Source organism: Chelonoidis abingdonii, chromosome 7 (assembly GCF_003597395.2).
Source record: "Chelonoidis abingdonii isolate Lonesome George chromosome 7, CheloAbing_2.0, whole genome shotgun sequence".
In the NCBI taxonomy this organism is placed as follows: Eukaryota; Metazoa; Chordata; order Testudines; family Testudinidae; genus Chelonoidis; species Chelonoidis abingdonii.
Genome location: NC_133775.1, coordinates 96,527,575 through 96,554,260, shown reverse-complemented (window position 1 = coordinate 96,554,260; position 26,686 = coordinate 96,527,575). Strand labels below are relative to the sequence as shown.

At 41.5% G+C, this 26,686-nt stretch overlaps 1 protein-coding gene across 3 annotated transcripts in view; it reads left to right on the top strand.

Moving 5' to 3' along the window:
• Positions 1–26,686, top strand: part of SLC22A4 (solute carrier family 22 member 4) — a 59,662-nt gene that overhangs the window by 14,930 nt on the left and 18,046 nt on the right. For 2 of the 3 annotated variants that reach the window (XM_032769194.2, XM_032769197.2), the window contains exons 3-5: positions 7,260–7,414; positions 19,434–19,605; positions 26,139–26,265. In XM_032769194.2, coding sequence (XP_032625085.1) covers positions 7,260–7,414; positions 19,434–19,605; positions 26,139–26,265 — 454 coding nt within the window. The remainder of the gene's footprint in view (positions 1–7,259; positions 7,415–19,433; positions 19,606–26,138; positions 26,266–26,686) is intronic. The other variant, XM_032769196.2, reaches the window with a different exon arrangement.

Genomic DNA, 26,686 nt, shown 5'->3' with positions numbered 1-26,686 from the left:
CATAAGATATGATAGGAGTTTGTCTGTCAGAGGCTATATGTCTTCTTGTTGTGAAGGTGTTCTTAATTGAAAGTATGGGTGTGAAAGGTGGGTGTCTAGTACCTATTAACCAGATTGCTCTGGACGCATGGGGCTTGTTAGCTGTGGTTGGCAGTCCACCTAGGAGAAGAGACTCCAATTTCAAACTAAGAACTTCTGGCCTGGACAACCGGTTTGTAAAATTTGTGCCAATCACACATGCTCTATGGGTCTTTGTCTTCGGAGAGCATATCAGTACAATACTAGGGCATCCCCTGGAAGCAACATGTGACCACTTCTCCTGAAAGCTGTGGAAAATGGGAAAAGGCTACCACATTCTGGGTGCATGTGGCTAAAGAAGTGAGCCCAAGACCTACGTTTGGCTTTCTTGAATGCGGGAGCAATGACTGGGAAATCAAAAGAAGTAGCCAAAATGCTGAAGAGAAGGGGAATGCACATTATCTGCATACAAGAGTAAAAATGGAAGGGGTTGAAATCCATTGATGATGGTGGTGGGTTACAAGATATTGTGTTATGACTCTGTAGCAAGGGGGAATGGAATAGGTATGACTGTAGCAGTAATATTAAAGGATAGGGTAATGGACATCCAAAGTAAGAATGACTGGGTGATGAAAGAACAGCGCTGAGCAGAGAACAAATATTGAATGTTATATGCAGATATGCACCACAGGTTGGTTGCATGATGGAGGAGGAGGAGTTCCAGATAATGCTGGGCCAAGTGATAAGTGAAGAACCACAAGTTGAGAACACATGAGAGAGTGCAGTGAGGGCCACAGTGATTGTCCCGGAGAATGAGACTTTGGAACTAGAAATGAAGCTGGTGAAGATACCTTAGTGTTAGCCAGAGCCCACAGCTGGTTGTTGCCAGTACTTACGTTATAAAGAGGAAACATCACTTAATGACATCCAAGTTCTTTGCCGGCAGGTCCCAGATAGATTACTTCCTGAGAAGAGGAAGAGACTAGAAAATGATTCCAGGAGAGCAGATTGCAGAGCAACGTACATTATGTGTAGTGGATTTCTGTGAGGGGAAGCTAGTGGGGGACAAATGATGAACTACAGAACAAAGGATCAAGTGGTGGAAGCTCACAGACAGAGAAGTTAGTATGAGATTTAAGGATGAGGTTCCATAGAGATTGGACAACAACCAAACCAACACAATGACACCAATGAGGTTTGGGGAGGAAAATATTCAAACATATTACCGAAGGTGCACAAACTGCCTCTGGCCAAATGAAAGGATGGAAATTTTATGGCAAGGAAATGTGGTGATCCAGCGATGTGCCAGAGGTAGTAAAGGAGGAGGACCAGTTTAAGCAATGACAGGAAGTAAGAACTGTGGAAAGTTGAGGAATATAAACTGATGAACTAAATGGTGAAAAGAGTAGTTATGGAAGCTAAGGGTCAGTCATTTAAAGCCTTATGAACAGAACTACTAATGAAGGAAAGGGAAAAAGAAATATATAGTTTAGGCAAAGCAGCATAGAGGACTTGGGAGCTGTGAAGTGTGTAAAAGATGAAAGACTGTGAAATCATTAGGAGGTGTCAGCAGTTTTATGAGAAACTATCCAGTGAAGAGAATGCAAAGAAATTGAGCAACAACCTCTAAAGATAACATTAAAAATAATGAAACATGGCTAGGCAGTGGGACCAGACAGTGTAATAATTGAGGCATTTGAAGCATTAGGCCAGGAGGCGGTAGTGATGATGAGAAATTTTTTCAGCTGGTCCATAGTGGGAAAAATGTCTGACAAGTGAACTAAGAGTTCATTGGTCCCTATCTTCAAGGGTAAAGGTGATGTGCGAGAATGTAGTAAGTAACGACCCATCAAATTAATGAGTCACACAATTAAATGGCTGGAAAGAATTATTGAGAAAAGTCTTCAGGAGGAGCTGGAGTATCAAGTAAGCGACAGCCAGTGCCAGGAAGGTTAACAATGGATAAAGTGCAGCCTGAATGTTGCAGAAGAACAGGGAAAAACACAAGGAATTGCACTTTGTGTTTGTGGATTTGGAGAAGGCTTATGACGAGCTCCTAGAGAATTGATATGCGGGTGACTGTGATCACGCAATCTGCTGGAGACATACGTTTTGGTCTATCATGGACATGTATGAGTATAGCACAACCATAGTGAGAAGCAGCTGCAGTGAGTCATTCACTGTGAAGGGAGGTCTATATCAAGGATCAGCCTGAAGCCCATTTCTATTTGTGACTGTCATGGACACCTTGACGCAGGAGATTGGGCGACAGGGTTCATGGAGCATGCTTTCTGCAAGTGTCATTATGTTGTGCGTGAAGATAAATATGTACTGGAAAGGGACCTAGAACTAATGGAAGGCTGCATTAGAAGAAAATGGCTTACAAGTCAGCCAACAAAAAACAGAATACATGTGATGCTTTGTCGAGAGGGACAATGAGAAGCCAGTAAAACTAGATGATGTGGTTAGATGTCTGGCTGCGTGTGTGTGTTCTCCCTGTGTGTTGCCCCAGATCTGTGCAGACAGCCGGCAAAGCAGACCTCAAGCGAACTGCCCAATGACCACAAGATCCGTTAAGGTAAGAAGGCGCCAGGCCATGTTTATTGTTGACAAAGCACGGTAATAGCACCTGGCAGACTCTATGAGGATACTAAGATGTGTATACTCATGACAATGGGGATGCAGCTCAGTGAATGGTAGAGCTTTCCATTCCCCCCTTGGCTGGACAAAGATACTCCCTCTGAGATACCTCTTTATACCCTGATACAAACAAGTTACGTACAGCCTCTGACATAGTTAGTTACTGCCCCCTGATGTGTCTAGTTATTTCCCATCACCTTGTACATGTTGGTTCGATTAAAACATTTCTATTATGAACTGTCATCCTGACCTTGTCTTTTAGGAGGGGTCAGCGTGTTCCTGTTATCCTTGGGGAATGTTTTTGTACCATCTTTGATATCAGGGTCTTCTGGTACCACTTGATATTGAGATGTGTTTGCGTGAGTACTCTGTGACTAGCACTTCTTCGGAATGTGTATTTCTGCAATATCAGCCCTGTTCTTGCCAGATTCTGCAAGCAAGTCCTGCCTCATACCAGGTGTCTTATACAAGGGCTTATGTTTCAGGCTCTCTTCCTACTACAGATGATATAGAGTTTAAAGTCTGTGCGGCAATTTAAATACCTCCATTCAGTGTTGAGCATTGATGGGAATGTTTGAAGCTGCATGAAAAGCAGTTGGTGTAAATGGAAGGAAGTGATGGGAATTCTCTGAGATAAGAATATGCCAAAGAAACTAAAAAGCAAAGTGTATAAGCTCATGATTGGGCCAGACATGAAGTATGGCCGGTGAGGAAGAGGGAACTACTACTTCATACTGTTTGAGTGGGTCGCTGTGTAGGATGAGAGCTGACAAGTTATGCAATGAAATGGTATGAGCCATGGTTCAAGTAGTCCCCATCAAAGAAAAGCTGAGGGAGTATTGACTTAGATGGCTGGGTCATGTGAGACAATGAGATATGGGATATGTTGGCCAGAGAGTACAAGAGCCAGTAGTCACGGGGCAAAGTACCCAAGAAAGATCTAGAAAAGGGTGGTTCGAAACACTAAAGGAAGACATGAAAAACTTCGGTGTCTGCTTGGAAGATGCTTGCCAATAACGCTTGGAGAAGAAGAACAGGAGACACTGGCTCTGCTTGATGGAACAAGGCAAAAGTGAAGAAGAAGAAACAGATTGAGCTCTAAGTCTCTCACTGCAAGGCATTTTCTCCAGCCCTTGAATAATTCTTGTGGCTCTTTTCTGTACCCTCACCAATTTTGCAACATTTTTCAAAATGTGGACCCCAGAATTGGATGCTATTGTCTCAATTCAGGGTTAGCTGCACCTCTGACTCCTCCTCCTGTGGTCTCTCTCTGGACTTTATGCCTCGAGTCTTCCACCTCTCTGGGGTGGAATCCTGCGATTCACCCATTCTTAGACCAGGCTACTGCCTGTGTACCATTTGTGATGGCTCAGCAGGCCTGACTGGGTTCAAGCCCTGTGAGTCTTCTCTTCAGAAGCTGTGACCAGTGGATCAAAACAGCCTTTTCAGAATAAAAGTATTGTGTAATCCACACAGTAGGAACAAAGCATGACAAGTGCAAAGGTGGGTAACACAATAATCTATACGATAAATGACATTCCTAAAGCCTAGCTGGCCTACCTTATCCAGACACCCCCAACTTTGGGAGCGAGGGGACAGTGTACATCCCTGGAGTCTGTCTCCCTCTCTCTGTTCCTCAGAGTTTGTCCTTTTATCCACCCCAAAGTTCTTTGTATTCCCCTGTGCCTTGAACCTGGTTAAATTGGCTTATGTAGCCCACCAGGAGGTCAGGGATAGACTTCAAAGCAGCGTTGTCCTTTAATTATCAGCAAATGCGGGGGTGGGGAGGGCATTTGGAAGTGTTTGTCCCCCATCCAGGCTACACGGAGCTTAAGCCATGCCTGACTTCTCTCCTTATGATCATATAGCAAACAACACAATAAAAGTCAACCAGAAGAACATAAAATATTATGGGCATCTTCCACATCCTTCATAGCACTATTCCAGTATTGGTCTCACCAGTGTCATACACAGTGGTAAAATCATCTCCTTACTCCTACTCACTATGCTCCTGTTTATGTATCCAAACACTGTATTAGCCCTTTTTGCCACAGCGTTGCACTGAGAGCTCATGTTGAGTTGCTTGTCCACTATGACCCCTTTTATGGAGCATCCTCATGGATTTTATGTATGTGCTCAACTCTTGTACAAGGAATCAGCTTCTTGGGATGATGAATGTGAGTTTGTAAAACTTGATGGAAGTTTTAATCCTAAAACCTCAAATACTAAATTACATTTAATCCAAAAGTAATCAACTGACTCTTGCCTGAAGAGCAGAACTCGGTTAATGTTATATTTTAAAAAGGAGACATGATAATCTCTAAAGCTTTCTGGCACCATTTGTGGAGTGGGAAACCTCTTTTTTTTTTAAAAAAAAAAATCTACAGCATGTAAATTTGCTTTCAGATAAATTCAGTTCTGCCTTGCAGCTGTCAGGGCCCTGATAGGACTTCTTAGGAAAATTTTTGACAATAAAGAGTTGTACGTTCTGAGTTTCACCTGTGCTGTTGCAGAAACTACTCTCTTCGTGACAGAATATTGTAGCCACCCTTTATAAAAAAATCCCCTTAAACTCCACATACAGAACAATGTGTCCTTATGGATGAGGCAGGTATTCTGTGGAAAAATAATACAGTCTTTAATGACATGAGTCGATATCATAATCCATATGCACATCGGGGCTGAATTAAGGTTGGAGAGGCAATCTTAATTCTCTCCTTTCCTAACTTTTGAGTGCTTGACTTTGCAACCTTAACACAGCATGTGGAGGGATTATGTGTCTTTAACTCCAGAGGTAAGCTTGCAGTTATATTTCTATAAGAAAAAAGAATAGACACGTAATATAGACAAGAAATGGAGAACGAGGATGAAAGATGGAGAGAGGATTGTATAGTTAAATCATTGCTAGATTTCTACTACCTTGGTTTTATTGTTCCAGCAGAATAAGCTGCTGTGAGACTCGCTCTCCTGCATGTTGATTCTGCATCCGCTGAAGTCACAGGCAAAGCTCCCATTGACTTTAATGCAGTGCAAGATTAGGCCTCTGATTAATTGTATATTTATCACACTTATTGGCACTCTGACCACCTTAGATAGATGAATGTCTTGAGTAACTGCAGCTGTTGTATTGCTGTTCTCCAAATTGTGCACTCTTCTATACTTTTGGGAGATGAACTATTTCTGCCAGTATGTGAAAATCAGAAGTGTTCTTCAAGAAGGACAATAATATTAAGTCTTCTTTATACTACCTATTATTAAAGTTGTCCAACACATCCCATTTTAAGAAACCCTTTTTTCTGTTGCTTATAGTGTGACCAAACATATTAAGAGTTTGGGTTGAAATTTTCCATGCCAGGTGTCTGCCTCAGGCTAGCTTTTCTTTACTAAAAAAACCAACCAACCAAACAAAAAAAAAACTTCAGCCAGAACAGTTCTGTTGTTTCCAAGAATGAGACTAGGTCAAGGAGCTGGGAGGTGAAAGTGGGAGTGGCATGGAGACTAGGGTCAAGGAGCTGGGGTGAAAGGAGATTGGAATTGGACACTGAGCCCAGAGGGGGAGTGTGGGACTAGGCTGAGAAGTCTAAGGAGTGGAGAGTGGGTCTGGGTAGACAATAGGGTGACCAGGTGTCTGGTTTTTTACCTGAAAATCTAGTCAAAAAGGGGACCTGACGGTATCCGGTTGGATCTACTGACCGGACACCCAAAGTCCAGTAACTGTGGGTGTGGGAGGCACCGAGTCATTACCTGTGACAGCCACTACTCAGCCAGGGCCCCTCTTATCTGCATTGGATTGTTGCAACTCCAAGTGCTGGCTCCGCAGACAAGGCCCTCCCAACCCACGCAGGAGGTGGGGGAGGGAAGGAAGAGGGGAAAAGCAGTGAATGACAAAGGGAGGGGGAAAGAGGAGTGAAGGGGGTGGGGCCTTAGGAAGAGGTGGGGAAGGGGAGGTTCCGGCACTCCAGCTGGAGTGTTTGTTTTTTAAATATTACAAAGTTTGCAACCCTACAGTAGACAGGGAGAATGGGATTGGGGCAAGTAGCCAAGGTGGGGGGGGGGTAGAGGCAGATTGGCACAGGGACAGGTTGGAAATGATGTAATATTTGTGAAGCACTCAGATACTATAGGGAGGAAATTAATAAATTTGTCTTCGTAGTTGCCTTTAAACAAGGCCTAGGGCTGCAAACTGAACAGTGAGGAGAAAATAAAATATTGAATTGCTTCTCATTAAGTGAGCAGTATCCATCCTGTGTGCTGAATGAGGAATGAGATCTGGAAAAAATAGTATGTGATGATGTAATTAAAGACTATCATAATGTATATGCACAGGGGGGCTGAATTGTATCTATGTCACAGAGATACTCACAACTCTTTAGGATGTCTGCTCTTCTGAATTATTTTTGTTAATGTCTTGAGTTCCTGAGAACCTCAATTTTTAATGCTCCTAAAAATGATGGACTAATAGAGCACTGCCAGTGTTGGAAAGCTATGTAGCTTTGACTGGGATGTGCGTGTAGGTCTGTATCGCCTAGCCATGCACCTTGAAATTATTTTTATTCTATATTTTTTTTAATATAACTTTCCTCTCTTCATTTTTGCAAAAGGTTTGGCAGAAAGAATATTCTCTTTGCAACCATGGCAGTGCAGACTGGCTTCAGTTTTGTGCAGATCTTCTCTACCAGCTGGGAGATGTTCACAGTGCTGTTTCTTATAGTTGGCATGGGACAGATCTCGAACTACGTGGTGGCCTTCATTCTGGGTATGAACATGTCTGTTACATTAAATGCTTGCTGAGTGTGCTAGTGAATGACTTAGGTTTTAATTCCAAGCAGATCGTTGATAAGAGACTGTTACATTCTCCACCATGCATAATCCTCAGTCTACTCCACTAGGATATTTTCTTAAAAATATTAAGGAATCTCTGTAAACAAGCATGAACTATATGCTGAATGTACATTTTACTGTCTTAGACGAAAAGAGTAGTTTAGAAGACTTTTAAATAATAATGAAAAAAGTTTCTTTATGCCAAACCATAAACTACAGTGCTCAGTATGTTTATAAATTGAGGTGGAAAAGAAGGAATTCCCACTTCCCCCCTTTTTTTTTCAAGTACCTGTGTTAGGACCCAATTCAGCAAATCACTTAGATATATGCCTATGTCCCATTGATTTCAGTGAGACTTCAGCATATTCTCAAAGTGAAACATATGAGTAACTGCTTAGCTAGGTCAGGGACTTAACAAACTTCCATATTTGGAGTGCCACTCCAATGATGAATTCAGAGAAGTTGCCAGTAGTTCAGGTGGAATAATGTTCTGCAGATAAAGGAATTTGAAAGTTTATTATAGTTAAGTACCTTTCACTAATTTTGTCAACTTCTCTCGATCTGGCTTGCGTGGAGTGCTGTGAACACAGTAGTTCATGCTTTTCTCATGGAAAAATTTACTCTGGCATAGTCAGGTCTGAACCCCTCGCCTTGCATTTTCCTGTCGCTCTAGGGAAAGAAACAGAGCTGTGGAAATAGTTCAAGGCCTGTTATCCAAAGGAACAGCTCTTAGAAAAGCCTTGTCAACTCCCTCCCCACTCCACTCACCCACTTGCAGCAATCTTCTTTACAGCCCGTATTTCAGTCCCATGCCAAAGTTGTACCTGGTGTAAATCCATTGGCTTCAGTGAAATTGCACCTTCTTAAGCCAGTGCTGGATTCCATTGATCATATTGCTTTAATAACTACAGTGTTGCAAATTAAAATGACCCTTCCGTGTGGCAAAACAAGGTATAGTTTGACTAAGTGACCTTTCGCCAGAGGTTAAGCTATTGAAAGAACTGTAGATTTGCATGTATTCTTGACAGTCAAGTCAATGCTGAATTATCCTAAGTTATATTTATCATGATTGCAGTTCGCCCTAAATTTCATATGTTGGAGGAAACAAATTGCTCTTGGCTGCAACTTTGTGTACAGTGGGCCAAATGAATTCCTGGTGTAAACTTCACTCATGTCAACAGTGTATGTTACACCCAAGATCAGTTTGATCCAATGTCTCAGCAAATGAGCTTTTTTGTGCACTACAAGGTTTTTGAAGGGGTTTTTTAAGCCTAAATTTTAAAACTATGTGGGTGCCTAGAAGATATGGATAGAAGGATTTGAGACTCTTCCTGTAGCTGTAATTTTAAAAAATGGGAAAGAAATTAAGATGAACCATCTTGTTTAGGTACATTCTGTGAATGATTTTAATATTACAATCTTGGCTGTTTTTTCCATTTGACTGCTTTATTTTTCAATGGGATCATATTAAATGTGTATAGTTCACTCACTGTGTCACCACTGGTTTTGGTTTTAAGCATATATTGATCAGACAGTTAAAACATTTAATAATTTTTCATTTTTAATCTAATTTGGTTTACAAACTTATTTTTCCTAAAACCAGAAGCATTGTAACCATATTATAGGCATGTTGCATGCCAGATTTTTCTTTTTCAATTAAGAATAGTTTACACCCAAGTTGTAATCTCCTGCAAACTGGATGGAAGCTGGAAAGGAAAATGCTGATACAGCATGACCACAAATATTTCAAAAGAATGGACTTTTTTTACATTGCATTTACTACAAAGTATGATTTCCAAATGAGATGATTTTCATAATATTCATTCCAATGATAGCCAGTTAATTTCATCATCCATTTATCATTGTTTTATTTAGTGTTATGGACAACTCATATGCTATTGCATATATAATCAGTGCATGTTAAATAGATTTAAGTGGTAGACTAATAGAAGTATAAGATTTAATAAAAGGCCATGCTATAAATAATCCTTAAACGCCCAAGAAAGCATGAATTTTTCTTTCAGCGTATGGCTAATATGTCTTTGATAACAGGGTTACATCTGAATAATTACATTAGTTATACTGTGGCTTTAAATACATACCACCTCATAGGAAAATAGCATCTGTAACGGGCAGTCCCTCAATAGGATACTATGGTTGGGAGTATCTTGTAAAATGCTGATAACACAGGGAAAATGTACCTATTTCTATTCACTTGAGTCTGTGCTACTAGAACACCTGCCGTCCCTCCAAACGAATCTTAGTGGAGAGAATAAGGGTGGATTTATTTTGTAGAACTGCTTCCAGATGTGAAGGCTCACATTCAAGGGTTCAATCCACTAGAGGACAGTGTGATAGATACCTTAGACTTGCATGGCATCCTCTCTAAGGGCTTGTTCCATACCCTGTCAAAGTCAGTGGGCCTGAATTTAACTGATTGTGGAGAGTTATCTCCTAGGGACACTTTATTGAATATTCTCAAGCAAGCTCACTTGACTTAACCAAAAACATAGTTGTTAAAGAACACGTGGAAGTCAAATATCTTGTTATTGTGCTGTCAACATTTTCATTATCAAGAGGGGAGGAGACAAGTGAACTGTGTCCCATATTCGCCATGTGGCTAGCTAGCAAGTGATTTGTTCCAGAGGCCAGCTACTTTTTTTTTTTTTTATAAAATCTCATTCACTTCTGTCGGGCACTTTCTCTCAGCAGCACAGTGTGGCCTTAGACAAAACCTATTTTGTGTCTCAAGTATCCATTTCTAAGGCATCTGTGTAGCACTGCTCATAAAAGACGACCTTAAATTGTGAGATTGGCCTCTTAGTAGTGGTATAGGGTGTAACGCTTGCTGAAGGTACCTGGGACTGTGAGGCAGCTTGCTGCCGCCTGCCCTTAACATGAGGAGGCCTCGTCTGTGTCTGCCATGGGTCAGCTCCCCAGTTCCAGTGGCCATGGGCAACACAAGCACTCTCCTCTTGGCCTGGCAGGCTGCATGTTACTCTGCGGGTTAGCAATAGGCCCTCTGAGTATCTCCCTGGCATATCCAGCCCCTGGTCCACTCGGTATCGAGAGATTTGCTGCATCCAAAGAAATAGTGCAACCCAGTTTACCAGTCCCCCCTCAGATTGCTGCACTTCTTTACACACACTTCTTAGATATGTTTATAGTGAGATTAAGTACAAGTTTGTTTGAGAAAGATTAGAGATTCAAAAAGTAGAAAATAGAAGTATTGGAAATAAATGGTTACATATAAAAGAAAATCGTCACACACTCTAGAGCCTAGACTCACTTAACAAAATACTCTCAAGTCTTGTAGAATATTGCTCACCCAAAATCCTTGCAGTGTTTTACAGCCAGGCTTGGCTGTGACCCTCCTTTCATGAGACAAGTACGCTGTCAGCTTGCCTCCCAAGTGAAGGATTATGTATGTTTCTTTGCCCCAAGATATACTTATCCCATCTTTTTGCCTTTATTTATAAACAGGACACCCGCTGCTGTGTGTTTCATCTTATAGATTTCCTTTCTTGTAGATTTTGCAATCTCTCATTTTACAACTGGCGAAGTATGCCTCATGCTGTACACCTATTTGCATACAATACACCATACCCATGTAGTTAAATGGGGAAATAGGTGTCTGTTACCTCCTGCCTGAAAGGAACCTTCCAAGGTATGTCACCTTTTGGTGGCCTGTCTTAAATCAAAGACCTTAAGAACATAATTTTCAGTATATACTATCCATACATATATTTCACAATGATTATGTCAGCTATGGCTCTCTGCAGAGACCATACGTGCCACTCTTCAGTGAGCTGTTATGTGTATGTCCAACTCCCTATAAAACCCATGCCTGCTCCTTCTGCCCTCTGCCAATTTTCACCAAGAGGTCCCTGGATCACACAGGGAAAAATAAGTTGTGGAGAAGATCTTATTTCCTCTGCCTCATCTCCCTTCTTGGATCTACCTTCAGCTCCTCAGAAGCAGAAGAATTCTTCAATACTTGCTAATGAGTATAGGTGGATTGTCCAGCTTTTCCTGAATCCAAAGACGAAATAATTCAGGTGAAAGAGAAAAAAATGCACAGACCCTCATTCTTATAATTTGACTTGAATGGTATATTTTTTTGGGAGGAATGCTGTTGAATGTAGGTTTCTGCCTCTTTCAAGGAAAGTTTGCCTGATGGGAGGCTTGAATGGGTTTTCCATGGTTTGGGAAAGAACAGAGTACAATATCTGAGAAATCCAAACTGAAGCCAAATTTTGGTCCAATTGTTGCTGTTAGCAAAATTTCCATTCTTAAATGAGATCAGGATTTGGTTCTACACGCTTAACTTAGGTTAATTTATTTGATCAAACCTTGTACTAATGATTTGACAAAAGCTTAGCTGAGGTTTTAGTGCTGTGTATTAACAAAGCAAATAGATGAGTTATTGTACTTCTAGCAGAGTATCAGGATAAGTTAAGTATTTAGGATGACTGGGCAGTTAAACAATGGATTTTTGAAAGCACTGGGCAGTGTTTTTATGCCACATTGTATTAGGCTACATAGTTATAGCATGTAACTGGCAATCATTTGGATTCCCTCTGCTTTATCACATGTAGGTTAGAGCAATGTGCAGTACTGGTATGTGAGAATGTGTTGTCTCATGAATGATAAGAGAAAGGGAAAATGTAAGAGAAGTACCCACCAGCTAGAAAGGAGGAAATGTAACAAGTAAGACTCAGCTGTCATATAACTATTCCAGAGCGGCAAGCCATCTGGCAGAAAAATATGATGGGAAAAACGTTACGAAAAGATGATCCAACAGTGAAGAGTTCTAGTCGTGGCCAGACAGTTGTAACGGGGGTGCTTTTAGGAACCCTTATTTTGAGGGTTGAAAAACAAACCAGGCCTTCTTGGTCGAAGCCTGGTGTTTGAAATAGGGATGTCTTTTAAAAAAAAGTTTCTGTGTTAAACTGAGATGCCATTTTGACACTAGCATCATGATAATTTCAGTTAAAGCCACATACTGACAGCTAATCCTATTCTTTTCCACCCCTGTGAAACACTAAAGGGGAAACATTCCTTTTAAATGTTCCAAAAACACAATGTAAAATCAATACTATGCAAGGAGGCATGGCAGTGACTCAGCATGGCTAATGGGTTTCACAACCATCAGCAGCACAGCGCTGATAAGTAGGTCGGGCCATCAGCAGAGATACAATTTATCCCCATCCAAGCCCTGGTTGTTATCAGTCTTTTTCAGATGAGATTGTTTGAAGTTGGAGGGTCTGTGCCAGGCCTTTGATCTGAGTTTGTGGATCATTACTGAGCTGTACAGCACTGACAGGTTTCTGAGCTAGTAAAGCTGATATTAACAAGATTGTCTTTTGCTCAGCGGGCTAAATCAATGCCATTTGCTGAAACTGAAAATCCTATTAGAAAAATCTATTGGGTCTCTTTTTAACCTATAATATTGTGGATTAATTTGGAGACATGGTGATTAACAGGAGCTGTATTTGTTCTCTAGTGATAACTATTCCTACACAAATCCCATCTAATATGCTTTGTGAGTTTAGGTGCTGATTAGGTGACCTTAAATGGTTTTTAACTGTATAACCTTTCAGCATGTAAGCTGGGTAATTAGCTTCCAAACTCAATGTACCTGTTTGTGTTCTCATCATTTCATGAAGGTTAACCAGTACAAGAGAGCAACCCAGTTCTGGGAAGATAATTAGAATGTTAGGTCTTGTCTTACTGTTTAATCCATCCTGTTTCTAAACTCTCTCTCTGTGCATGTGCATTTGTGTGGAAGTTAGCTATCTGTTATTAGGAGACATAGTTGCGTCTCCTAAAATAGTTTTAGATCGATGTTCTTTTAGCTGCACATAGTGTTTTTTACTGCTTAAAAATTATCCATTTCACTGTCTCTACTCAATCCTGGTTGGATTCACTTCCACTGCAACAGATGATGATCAGTGTGTGAGAAGTGAGTCAAATGACTTGGGTGATGAAAGTGCACTAGGTGTCCATGTGAGCCATGGGAATGTTGCTATGTTTCTTATAGCATGTTCAAGGTTTCTTTTAATACTGTAAAGATGACCTGCCTTTGTTGCAAGGCAGATTCAATAGCTTCAAGAAGCAACTATATTAAATCACTGTGATGTTGAGTTGGAGCCTCATTAAATATTATGCATTTTCCAGCTCCTTAAGAAATCACTAGTTTCTCAAGAAAATCTGTTTATGAAAAATGAATATGGACTTCTGCTATTAGGATTTATTTACAGGCTTGCTACCTTTGACGCTTTCATCGCAGGATGATTGGCGAGGGAGGGGCTGCATCAGATAGGACTATAGAGCAAAAGGTTTCCTGTTGTTTTGTGTTCAGTAGAGACCTTGCTATAGGTTGAGATTCTAGAGAGGAAAGCTTGCGCTCAAATAAATTTGATAGTCTCTAAGGTGCTACAAGTACTCCTGTTCTTTTTTTAGAGAGGAAGAGTGACCCACGGATGTGTAAGGCAGCCATTTGAAGTTCAGGACCCTACAGCCTAGCCACAGTGACTAAATAGCATAGGGCCATAGGGCACAGGGCCATAGGCGTGCGCAGCACATTTCATTAGAGTGTGCACCCAGGGAATTTTATTTCTTTATTTTTTTAAAAGGCCAACATTTATTGAATACTCAATCATAAAGGACATTATTTTTATTCATCAAACAAACTAAAGAAACTAAAACTTAACTAAACTTTCTTTTTTTAAATTAACAACTCAACTTTACTTACATTAAAACGCAAAGCCACTTTTTTTTTTTGAGACATTAGGGTGTGCCTGGGCACACCTAGCACACCCCGTACGCATGCCTATGCTAAATAGTTGTATTGTTTTGTAAAGTGTGCCCCTTTCCAAGAATCTCCTTTCATTTGCCATTTAAAATCAAATTGTATGACTAGAAATCAACCATTAAAATATTAACTTTCCTGCTCATAACTTAGACACTATCAAGGAATGGCTGAAAAAACAGCTGGTTCTTGCATTTCGCAGGACTGCTTTTTGCATTCGTGGGAGTAGTTTCTTTTTGAATCTTTGTTTAATTTCTGAAGTGATGTCTTTCAGCCGTCTCCCTGGAGAGTCTTTTCTACAAGAACTTTTTCTTTCCTTCCTTAGCTTCAGGCATCTAAACCCAGGGTTGTGAGTTCAATCCTTGGGGAGGCCACTTAGGGATCTGGGGCAAAATCAGTACTTGGTCCTGCTAGTGAAGGCAGGGGGCTGGACTCAATGACCTTTCAAGGTCCCTTCCAGTTCTATGAGATAGGTATATCTCCATATATAAAAAATATTAACTTACCATGGTTACCAGATTTTTTGTAGTCAAGATATGTGACTAAAAATATACTACATTTGTACAGGCACTTTGGTAATGTCCTGAAATTGCTCTCCTTTGGTGGGAAAGGAATATAAATATACCCAAGAGACTTAATCTTATATTAGATCTTCTTTCTGAATTGTCACAAATCCTAAAGTTCTAGGCATTTTTAACAAAATGTTTAAACTCCATATTTCATTGTTTTTTTAAACATCAAACTTCTCATAAAGACACAAAACAAACAGCAGCCAGGGGAGAATATTATAACTTTGCTCTTTTTGAAAAACAAAAACATGAAAGGTGGGGGTGCGGGAGATACTTTTCAAAGTTGCTTAATGGGGAATTATTCATGAGCCGCTTGCTCAGGTTAGTCAGTCTCATAAATAAATGCAGCTCATAAATAGACCTTGTGCATTTCTACCACAGTAGCTTTTAGGCAATATTACAATGCACTTTTATGAACTATATAACTCATATCTACCCCCCTACACTTCCTTACACCTTTGTATCTGTCTGCTTGATGTCATTGAGTCCACATCATATTCAATGAGTAAAGGAGTCTAATTCCCCTAATGGATAGGAAATTTCTGTAGTCTGGGAACTGAGGACCATATGAGAGATGGGGTAGAATTGTTAGGTATAGACTTTCTTAAGAGAAGGCTAGGCATTTTATTGGAAAAAGAACTAGATAACTGAAGGTTTACACTGTTCCTCTCTCTAAAGGACTAAGTATCACATTGGCACAACGTGTGTGCTGAATGAGCCAGCTGTCAAAAATTTGCTTTGATTTAGGGATGCATGGTTATTTGAACTGTAAGTCTATTACAATATTATCCTTATTATTGCAGTCCTTCTCTTCCAAAACAAAATTATAGATTGATCCAACCTCAGTACACACTTGCAGTCATTTACCTGGGAGAATCCATGTCCGTTTGTCCATTTAATTTCAATCCATAGACTTGCTTGTTTTCAGGATCTTTCAAAACTGGATTATATGATAACTCTTAAATTGGAAGATCATTAAACAGGGAAACAGATTCACTCCTACTAGGACACTCAGTGAAGGTTCCCGAAAGCTGGTGTTTGTTATAAGTGTTCTATGTTAAGCTCCAAAGCAGACACAATCTATCCTAGACAAGGCATTGTGAAAAATGAATAAAAACAACAAAATTCTGCCCATATTCCTGGCTAAATTTAATTTTATTTTTTGCTACTTATTATATTAATTGTATAGGCCCTTAACAGTACTGCTAATCACTGAACTAGTCTGAACTGCGAGGGTATTTCTCCCCTCTTTTCCTTATGCAATATCTCAGTTGTATTTTTTCTTGGATCACCACTTCCATCATCTTGTGGAGTGCTTCAAAATGATGATAGTATGACATTCCATCACTGCATCTTCATGACTCACCAGTGTTATTGATGCAATGTGTCAGCACAGCCCTGGTGCAGTGATGGGGTATTTCAACACATCTCCCTTTCCGACCCCATATAAAATTTGCCTTTGGAGCTTCTGGGGTTTTCTTCTTTTCCCTTCTTTCCGTTGCATTTTCCAGCACTTTACAAGGATAGAGATTGGCATGCTGTATTTGAGTTTATTTGCACAGTTCTCACTGAGCTGCTGCATGTGGCCAGACATAAATGCATTTACTCTACATTGAACGTCACTGCTGAAGTTATAATCATAGAAGATTAGGGTTGGAAGGGACCTCAGAAGGTCATGTAGTCCAACCGCCTGCTCAAAGCAGGACCAATCCCCAGACAGATTTTTACCCCAGTACTCTAAATGGCCCCCTTGAGGATTCAACTCACAATGCTGGGTTTAGCAGGCCAATGCTCAAACCACTGAACTATCCCTCTCCCTGAACAGCTTTGTGAGTAGTTTATCACCTGACCAGGGATTTGAACCCTGGACCCTCAGATTAAGAGTCTGATACTCCTTCAAATGAGCTGGCCAGTTGCTAGAGGGATGTTATGCAATCACAGATTAGCAGGAAAGCGATCTGCATGTTGGCAATAGGAGGTGATGTGTCCACATGACAATCTGTTTATTGAATCGTGGACCATGGTATAAGAAAGTTGAGACTCTCCTGTCTTGAGAAAGGATGCAAAGGATATGAATAAGTGGGAAATGATTAATAATAAAGTGACCCAGGAATTGGAACTAAATCTAGTGTTATTTTAATATTATTAAAGAAACAATGTCAGGTTAAAAACTTCCAGGGTATTTTACTAATAGCACATTAGGTATTAAAACTGAAAATGTTGAAAACATTTTTAATTGTTCATCTTTTTATGCTGGCTATTCTTTCTGCACATCAGTGGGCGTGGGGGATGAAAACACTGACTAGTTAGTGCATAAGAACCTGAAATTTAAACAAACACAATATTCTTGTCTGGGCTGCAAAAGCAACCAGGGAATATTTAAATCTAAAAAATGCTGTTTTCTGAGTTGTTTGTTTTAATTTAATGGAAACAACTTCTTGCAAGCCATAAATTACCTTAGTCTGGGCCAGTCCAGTGGCTCTGAGGAGGTGGCTTTGCTTAGTGTAGCTGGCCCATTGCAGCCTTTAAACTAGTTGAAGTGACTAACTGGGGATTCCCCTATAGAATTCCTGGGTGCCATGCAGCCAGCATAGGGGATGTGCTGGGGTTGGAGTGAGTGTGGGTGAAACGTGCTGTGCTCAGGTTATCCTCCGATGCAACAAATCCTGGGGCTTTTCAGGCTATTGTAATTTAGATCAGTCCTGAGGCTGCTCTGATTTGTGCTGAGGGTGCCCTGGAGATCAGGGAGAGAGAATAAAGGTGGCGTAAAGTCATCTTCATTCCCCTTTTGGGTCCTACGCCAAATGTAACTCGACCAGACTTGAGAGCTAGGATCTGTGTGTGTCCCGGTATAACTGCTTACAGGAGCTGGACAGTGAGGTAACTAAATTTACTAGCATAATATTTAGGTAAGTCAAAATCAGTAAGGATTGTAAGCAACTCCAGAGGATCCAATAATATGTAGTAACCAGGCAACACCATGGAATACTGATTTCAATGCAAGCAGGTGCAAAGTGTTCAGCCCAGTATGTCGTAACCTAAGCCATATGTACCTGCGCTCAGGTTCCAGAGTAGTTATAGCTTCTGTAGGGAACACTGAGACACCCTCAAACTGAACAGGTTAAAGAATCTTTCTCCATCATGATATCAACAAGGCGAATCTACCATTGTGGTGTTTCAGAGAAAAATACTGATACTATCCCATTATATGTAGGTGGTGTATCCTCCTCAAGAACAGTGCATTCAATCTAATTCATGTAATTTTAAGAACCTAGGAAAACTCAAAGTTTGAGAAGGCTCATGGAAATGATCAGAGGCTTATAGGGACTTCCAAACAAGGCGAGATTGAAAGACTAGGAATACTTATTTTGGAGAAGTATGGTAGGAAATATAGGCAAAGACTTTCAGAGATGAGTATCTGAAGTTAGGATCCCAAGCACTTATTTAGACAGACAAAGAGGTGGCACTCGGCAAATTCCATTGAAGTTAATGTGAACTGTTAGGTGTTTGGCATTTTAAAAACCTTGCTAGTGAAGGCCTCAAATGTCCCCTTTCCGGGGACACGAGGGCCCTCAAAACTGATTGTAATAGAAGACTGCTTTATGCAGTTGGTGAACCTGTGGAACGTGCCACTGCAGGGAAGAACTGAAGCAAAGGGTTTAGCAAGATTTTCAAAATCTGTTGTATGTTCCTGTTAATAACAGCATCTGCGGTTTTGTGGCTGAAATGTAAATTCTTGGAGCGAGCGAGAGATTAACTGCCCTTATCTTCAGGTACTCTTGTAGAGGACTAGGGCAGTGGCTCTATGCCTTCCTCCGAAGCATCTGCCATTGACCACTGTTGGATACAGGGCACTGGACATGTTGCCCCATGAGCTAATATGGCAGGTTTTTAATCCTGATCTATTTGGAGTGAGCCATGTTTCAGTATTTATGTTCTGTTCCCAAATTACTGAAAAACTACTGGGAGAGATGAACAAGAAGGCTTGATTAAAAGGACCCTGTCAGCTGTTTTTTTGTCTTAACTCCCCAATCTTTGCAATGGCAGAAACTAAGTCTCCTCCTGCTTTTGTTCTGTCCGTTGAGCAAGTATTGATGCTAGCAATGCAGAAATTGAGAGGGTTGGTGAAACAAAGCTCTAAAAAAAGTGGCCCATTTATTTTGTTGTCTTTGCAATATCACAGATGTTATGAGGAATATGTCTAGTGTTGAAAATAGCTGTATATTACTTGAAATCTGCTTTTGCAGAGCCAGCAGAGGGCACTGAAAAAGGTGGTTCCCACACAGATGGTGGCTGGCTTTTCAATTACTCATTAATGGCTTGGCATTGAAATCTTTGAAATCTCTTATATGATTAAAATCTGGAAAAATGTCCCACCAGATTATCTTCATGTTAAGGTTGGTCTTATTTGGAGCCAGAACTCCTTGACAGTATCCCTTTAAGTGAAACAAGGGAAATGACTCCATTTTAAAGATTGTTTTAGCTGATTTTTGTAAATGCGATAAAATATTTAGACGTGGTTTTTACAAAAAGAGTTAAAATGCTAATCCAAACTCCCTTGTTTTGAACAGGCACAGAAATTCTTGGCAAATCAGTTCGTATTATATTCTCTACATTAGGAGTTTGCATATTTTTTGCAATTGGCTACATGTTGCTGCCACTATTTGCTTACTTCATCAGAGACTGGCGGATGCTGCTACTGGCTCTTACTGTACCTGGGGTGCTCTGCGTTCCACTGTGGTGGTGAGTTTAATTGTATTGCAAGGTGTTCGGCTTCAGAAAGTCCCATCTGTAGCTGGTAACCTCCAGTTTAAATTGTGAAACAACCAGTTGGATTATAATTGCTGTGGATTTTTTTCTCTTCACGTTTTGGTATTGTGCATGCCAAGTGAAGGGATTTACCTTGAAGACGAAACATTTTCAGCCAGTTTTAAGATAACTTATCTGTGTGCTGAACCCTGCTGACGCTGCTAGAGTCCATCTTATGCTGGCTTTCCAGTGCTGTTTGGAAATTCTTTCCAGACTATCGGACTCTTAACCTCAAACTCTCTTTATAACCTTTTTGTTATCTCCTTTATTATTGCTGGATGTGTTGCACTATACAAACTTTCCCTTCCAACTTTTCTTCCTTCCCTTTTTTAGAAACCTATTTTCTATGTGGATGCAACTGTTGGAATGCAACAAAAATCCTCCTTGTTGCAATGCTACCCAGAAACTGTGTGCTTTGCTACACACAATGTTTGTATCTGAGAGGGCTGGATAAGGGTAAGAGACTGGAGCAGGGAGGATGTTTAAAACTTGTCCATGACGTTATGACTGTAATGAACATCTCGTACTTCTGCTCGGCCTTCTGGCTCAAATCATATGTTATTTAGTTTAATGCATCTTCCTTTGGGGGAATTTTACCCTGCCCTTGAAGGAGCAGAAACTCTATGGTCTAATGGATCTCCTTGGTCTTTAATTACTCTGATCTTTTTTATAACTCACTTTTAGTCTCGCCACCTCAGGGCACAGTGCTGAGTCATTAAAAACAAGGAAAGTGTGGTGGAGTAGGGAAGCCAGCAACTAACTGTTTGGCCCAGCAGACTTGCTGGAATCCAGGGTTCTAGTTTCACGCCAGATCCTGCAACTTGTACCATATGCCTGGACGCTCCCTTCAGTAGGCCTTTGCACAGTGCACCTTTGTTAAGAAGGTTGCAAGATTGGGGCCTAAACACAAGGAATTTACTTTAATATGATCATTTTAGTGAATTATGTCATGTCTTGGGTGCAGTGCTCCTCGTACATCAGATTCCCCACTAGAGGGAGATGCTAGTGGCATATGGGGATGAGTTGAGGGGAAAAAAGTCTTAGCCCTAACATTTTGGTGCTCAGTTTTCTTCCCTCCTTTCCCCCCTGGGTAAAGTTTGGTCACAGTTTGGGGGGTTTCATGGAGCAAGGTATTTGTTCCTCTAATGTGGCCTTGGAAAAGAAGTCAAAATCCAAAAAATTAATGATGGATTAACTCAATAGACCATAACAGATCCTCTGTCAGCAGTTCTGAAAGCTAATCTTATTTGCTGTCTGGATGGTATCTGCGCCAAATGCCATATAACTCTTCCAAGAGTGGCTGTGTGGATTGATTGGCTGTAACAGTTCACATCTCCTTTGTCATGGTTATGTAAACCTTCAACATGTTACTTTTGGAATGTGAAGTCAGCCATACAGCAGGAAACCACCCTGATAAACCAGGCATCTCATGTGCATCTTTGCTAATCCATGCAGTATTAACAAATTCAGAGCAATTCAAGGTTAGTTTATCCTAAAAACAACATATCAGAATCCCTTTATCCGTCTGTGATGCCTTTTCTTTGCAACGATCTATTTCACTACTGAAGTAAAACTATAGCATGCCGCTGCGAGGATGAAATATGGTTTTCTATATTTTAAAATTATTTGGGGAAACCAGTCCTGTACAGTAAATAACTTTCCAACCATAAGTCCCATTAAAAACAGACAAACAAAATGTTTACATGCCTAGGTTAAGGGGTGAGGTTGAATTTTAGCCTAAAGGAAATGTAAAATGTGCGGTTATAAAAATGTGTCGCTACCGCCTTCTCCTAACTCCCCATGCCAGCTGAGTGAATGGAGTTCTGACAGGATTACCCAGGTCCTTGCATATGTGGGTTACAGTGTCACGGTCGCCAAAACAAAATTCTGTGCCACGATCAGGTGCATGATTATTTAGTGTGCGTTGTGGAAGCTGCACTGAAGATGAGAGAGCACACCAAACAACATTAAAAGTGTATACATTAAATGCATTTAGGCAAATGCAGCCCGAGGGACAGCTCGCTGGGTCAGTGTTGGTCAGTAGCTTGTCCAGGGAGAGATTTACAGAAGCACCATGACCTCTTGCAGGTTCATTTGGCTGGTTGAGCAGAACTCGATGGCTTCTTTGGCTCCACCCTGTTTTTTTTCCTCAGCCAATTGGATGCCTCATCCTGTAAGGGGCTATGCCAGCCTATCTGGCCTTTAGAGACTGGGGATGCTGTCTTGAAGCTGACCTGACTTCCTGGGACTTGGAGATCTATGGCTCTGAGTGCCTTATACCTTTCAAAAATATTTGTACAAATTTAAAGTGGGGGAGAATCTTACAATCCTTTGGAAAAGGTTTCCACTTAGATCAATGGGAACCATCATGTGCATTTCTCAGCTGTTGCCACTGTGGGTCCTTCCCTCTTTCCTCCCCACTTTTCTTGTCCCTGCTCCTTTCTCCCTTCCCTTGCTACTAACACCATACACCAGCCTCTTTCCCATTAAACCCTGGCCGGCTGAGCACACAGCCAAGTTGGAGCTGGCATGTCTCGAAGCTCTGGACCTCCCAGCAAGAGAGTGAGCATCTGTGAAGACCTAAAACAGCCTCTGTAGCAGGGCCTGCTTTAAAGGTAAGTTTTCTTGTCTTGGTTGTGGCAGTCAGGTGAGCTGTTTGTCCAGGAATGTGACTGACGGGCTAGGAATCTGACTGGCTTCCCCCACACTTTGAATGTGTGGAGCTCTGTATTGAGCAGGGGTGGATGTAGCCTTTCGAGCACTATACTAAACTCTTGTTAGGCTTGGTTTTGGATTGTACCAGGGGGTGCACCAATCACCCGCAGCAGCACCCTCTGCCTCAGCACCGCAACCCTAGTCCTTGCATGGCATGGAGGCCACAGGGGTGGAGCTAAAGAACAAACCAGCCCTCCTGTCCCGCGGGGCTGGGCCCGGCTCCTTGCTCTGGGTGTTGTGACGTGGCGCATAGCATCACAGCGCCAGTCAGGTTTGGCGCCCTTGGTTTTGTTATATCTGTGGTGCAGTTGTATCCATGGGCTCACGCTAAAGCCTCTCCTGGTATTGGATCACAGAGGGGAGCATTTGGTCCCTATGTGGCAGGCAGCTCCATCACAAATACCTTCTTAACAGGGCTTTGATGGAAATGCAGACAAGCCACTAGCTGTCTCTAGGTCTAGCAAGCTTACCCAGACCCTTATTTCTTTTTACTTTTCCCTGTTTTGCCAGTTGGGAGGATGTCAGCAATAGGCTTTGGCAGTGACAGTTTACCAGACATAAAGAGATTCTCCTTGCATCTCGTTTCTCTTTGCATGCAGTTGTCATGCTGGATTTTGAAAACATCACCCTAATGGATTTCACGTGGCTAACCTTAACCCTGACCACTCCACGCTCCGCTCCTTGGCTTTTTTGTTTTGTTTTTTGGTCTCTCCTTTGCACTCATTCTTCCTCCCTCCTCACCCAAATTCCTTTTTAAACTGACACCAATTTAAAGAAACTTTGCCTCTCACCCAGGGATGGTTATGCACTTCCAGTCTGAAAAGAAAACCATGCAGAGACAAGACAGGAAAGCCTTATGTTTTTGATTGGCCCTGTAGGTAGATTAGAGGAGGGATGCTGTGCTTGCCCTTTCTCTGCATCTGTGGAGTGAGTGCACTCATTTCCTGATAGAGGTGAGAAATGTGAGGTGTCTCCCTCACCCCCCAAAACGTACATGTTCTCTTCAAAAAGTTACATGAAATTGTTCCTTCTTTTCACGCTGGTCTTAACCAGGAAGCTCCTCTCTTGTTCTCCTGAAGCAGCCACATTTATGATACATTTAGACCTCAAAAAGAACAATGTCTTTATCACACTGTTAAGTAAAGCAAATAGACTTGTATCCTACACAGTATGAAATACCATTCAGCTCCATCTTTCTGCTCTTCGAATTTGGCTGAAACCTTTAAAAACGCTTTTCAGTGCCTGCTAGCTATCACCAGACTAGAGAGTTGGTCAGAAATTTGATCCATCTCCAGAGTGGCATTTTAAATAATGCTTCTATTTAACTTGAAATGCCTTAAAATCCTTGGCTTCAATACGGCATTGCTTGCTTTTCCTCTGTGACGCGCAGCTTCATTTTGTTAGTGGGAGTAATGTAGGAAAAGTAGGTATTTGAACATAGAAATCCAACTGGAGAAGCGGACTGTTGCTAGAGTATAAATCCTACAAGAGCTATGGTGGCTCATTGAGCTGTTTCATTGGCCTCTTGCTGCTGGAGACGTAGATTCAAAGCCCTGCCTTGGGGTACCAGTGAAGTTTTGCTTGGCGGCTATTCTTCCTAGTTTTTGTTTGTCTGCATTACAGAACATCTATATGGATTGTCCTGACTCTCATCCTCCACTTCAGGGTCTGGGACTGGAGAAGCAAAGAGATGGTAGGTGAGGATTGAGGTGCACTGGCAGAGGTATGTAAGGGAAGCTTGCACAGTGCCTGCCAGTGGCTCTTATGAACCAATGTATTTACTTAATAACTTCTATACAGTGAAGTAAGAACTATCCTGTCAAAAGCTTAGTAAGATAAATACTCCAAAGGGGTTCCGAGTATCCCTTGCTTCTCCAATCTGCATTTGTATTCATTAACTGACCTGTAAAGAAATGCAGTGGGGGAGACAGTAGTAGAAAAATGTTAATCAACCCTTTGAGAAGAGGTCTAGCAGCTGCATTGTAGGTCATGAGGGTATCTTGGCAGTCTCTGACCTATTGTTCCATAGAGAGGGAAAATTACCTTTGACTACGGAGAGCAAGACAGGAGCAGTTAGGATGGAAGGATTTAGAGTTTTTAAAACAGTGGGGAAGGAGAGGCGTGTCCTTCTAGTTTGTGTTTGTTATTAATGGACATAATCATGTTTGGCTTTTACCTGTTGGATTTAATCATGTCCGCAAGATGGCACTACTACCGTTCTCTTAGCCTGATCAATTTTGTGATATGAAGATGACGAAGAAGTTTGTGTATAATCTTGATGGCAAATAGCTTTTAAATAGATTTGCACTTTCCTTTAAATATCTCCACCACAACTCTACACCGTTTGTGTGCTGTGTACAACTATGATTGCTTTTTATGCTACCTAACTTAATATTGCTATTTACCAAGAAACTTCTGACTCTCTAATGGAATTTAATTATCCCCTTAATGTACATGAATACAATTAATTTCAGAAACAAATTATAGGAAAAGTGCACTCTCCTGCAAGTATTTGACCATGTGAGTAGTTACCCATGTGCTTGAGCAGTACCATTGAGCTCAGTTGTACAGTAACTCCTCACTTAAAGTCATTGGGGTTAACATTGTTTCATTGTTATGTTGCTGATCAATTAGGGAACATGCTCGTTTAAAGTTGTGTAATGCTCCCTTCTAACGTCTGTGGCAGCCGCCTGCTTTGTCTACTGCTTGCAGGAAGAGCAGCCCGTTGCAGCTAGCTGGTGGAGGCTTGGAACCAGGGTGGATCAGCAGCCCCCCTATCAGTTCTCCGCTCCCCTAAGTTCCCTGTGTAGCAGCTGCCTGCAGTTCAGCTGTGTCCCTCCCTCCACTGCCATGTGCTGCTCCTGCCTTCTGCCTTGGAGCTGCTCCCCGAGACTTTGGCTTCCTGTGCGAGGGGAGGGAAGGAAGAGGGGGGCTAATGTCAGGGTGTCCCCCTCCCTCCTGCTCCTGCACCGTTTACCCCATCTTCCATAGAGCAGGGCACAGGATGGAGGGAGCTTGCAGCAGCTGCCCTCTCAGCAAGCTGATCTAATTAACAAGGCAGTGCACTTAAAGGAAATGTGCATATCTCCCTCCATTCCTGCTGCATTGTATAGAGAGAGAGTTAACCCTTGAGGGCTCAGCCAATTGCTAGTTCATCATTTTGCAGTAAGAGAAATATCCCACTTTCTGACTCCTCCACCTCAGTCAAGCTTCACAATCATCATCCCTGTGTACCAGTGTTAAATTGTTTGTTTAAAACTTATACTATGTGTGTATATGTGTATATATATATATAGTCTTTTGTCTAGTAAAAAAAATTTCCCTGGGACCTAACCCCCTCATTTACATTAATTCTTATGAGGAAATTGGATTCACTTAACATAGTTTCGCTTAAAGTCACATTTTTCAGGAACATAAACACAACCTTAAGTGAGGAGTTACTGTACTACTCATTATGGGTAAAGTGACCCACATGCTTATCTGTTGGGAGTCTTGGACCCTACTGCAGGAAGTGATCTATTACTGAGATCCGTCCCCAAAGTGTGTTTAATAAAGATAATTAAGTCATAGGGTGACCACATGTCCTGCTTTTATAGGGACAGTCCCGATTTTGGGGTCATTTTCTTATGTAGGCTCCTATTACCCCCCACCCCCATCCTGATTTTTCACACTTGCAGTCTGGTCACCCTATTAAGTCAGCAGTTGTGATCATTGTGGAAATGTTGATTCAGTCCGTCTGAAATTTGTTGCAGGGTCATTCCTGAATCTCCCCGGTGGCTGATCTCTCAGGGAAGATTTAAAGAGGCAGAAATCATCATCCGAAAGGCTGCAAAAACAAATGGCATTGTAGCCCCAGCTATGCTGTTTGACTCCACAGAGGTACGTTTTCATATGACTTGCCTCAACTGGGTGGGATGGAGGGGAGGAGGGAGGGACTGTATGACCTCTTTAGGTCTCTTCCAGTTCTCCCTACAGTTCTGGGATTCTAATCTGCTACTTGGCAACCTTTGCTATTTTCCTGTTCAGGCATTTCATGTCCGTGTTATTCTGAGGGTATGTCTACACTACAGGATTATTCCGATTTTACATAAACCGGTTTTGTAAAACAGATTGTATAAAGTCAAGCGGACGTGGCCACACTAAGCACATTAATTCGGCGGTGTGCATCCATGTACCGAGGCTAGCATCGATTTCCGGAGCATTGCACTGTGGGTAGCTATCCCGTAGCTATCCCATAGTTCCCGCAGTCTCCCCCGCCCATTGGAATTCTGGGTTGAGATCCCAATGCAAAAACAGTGTC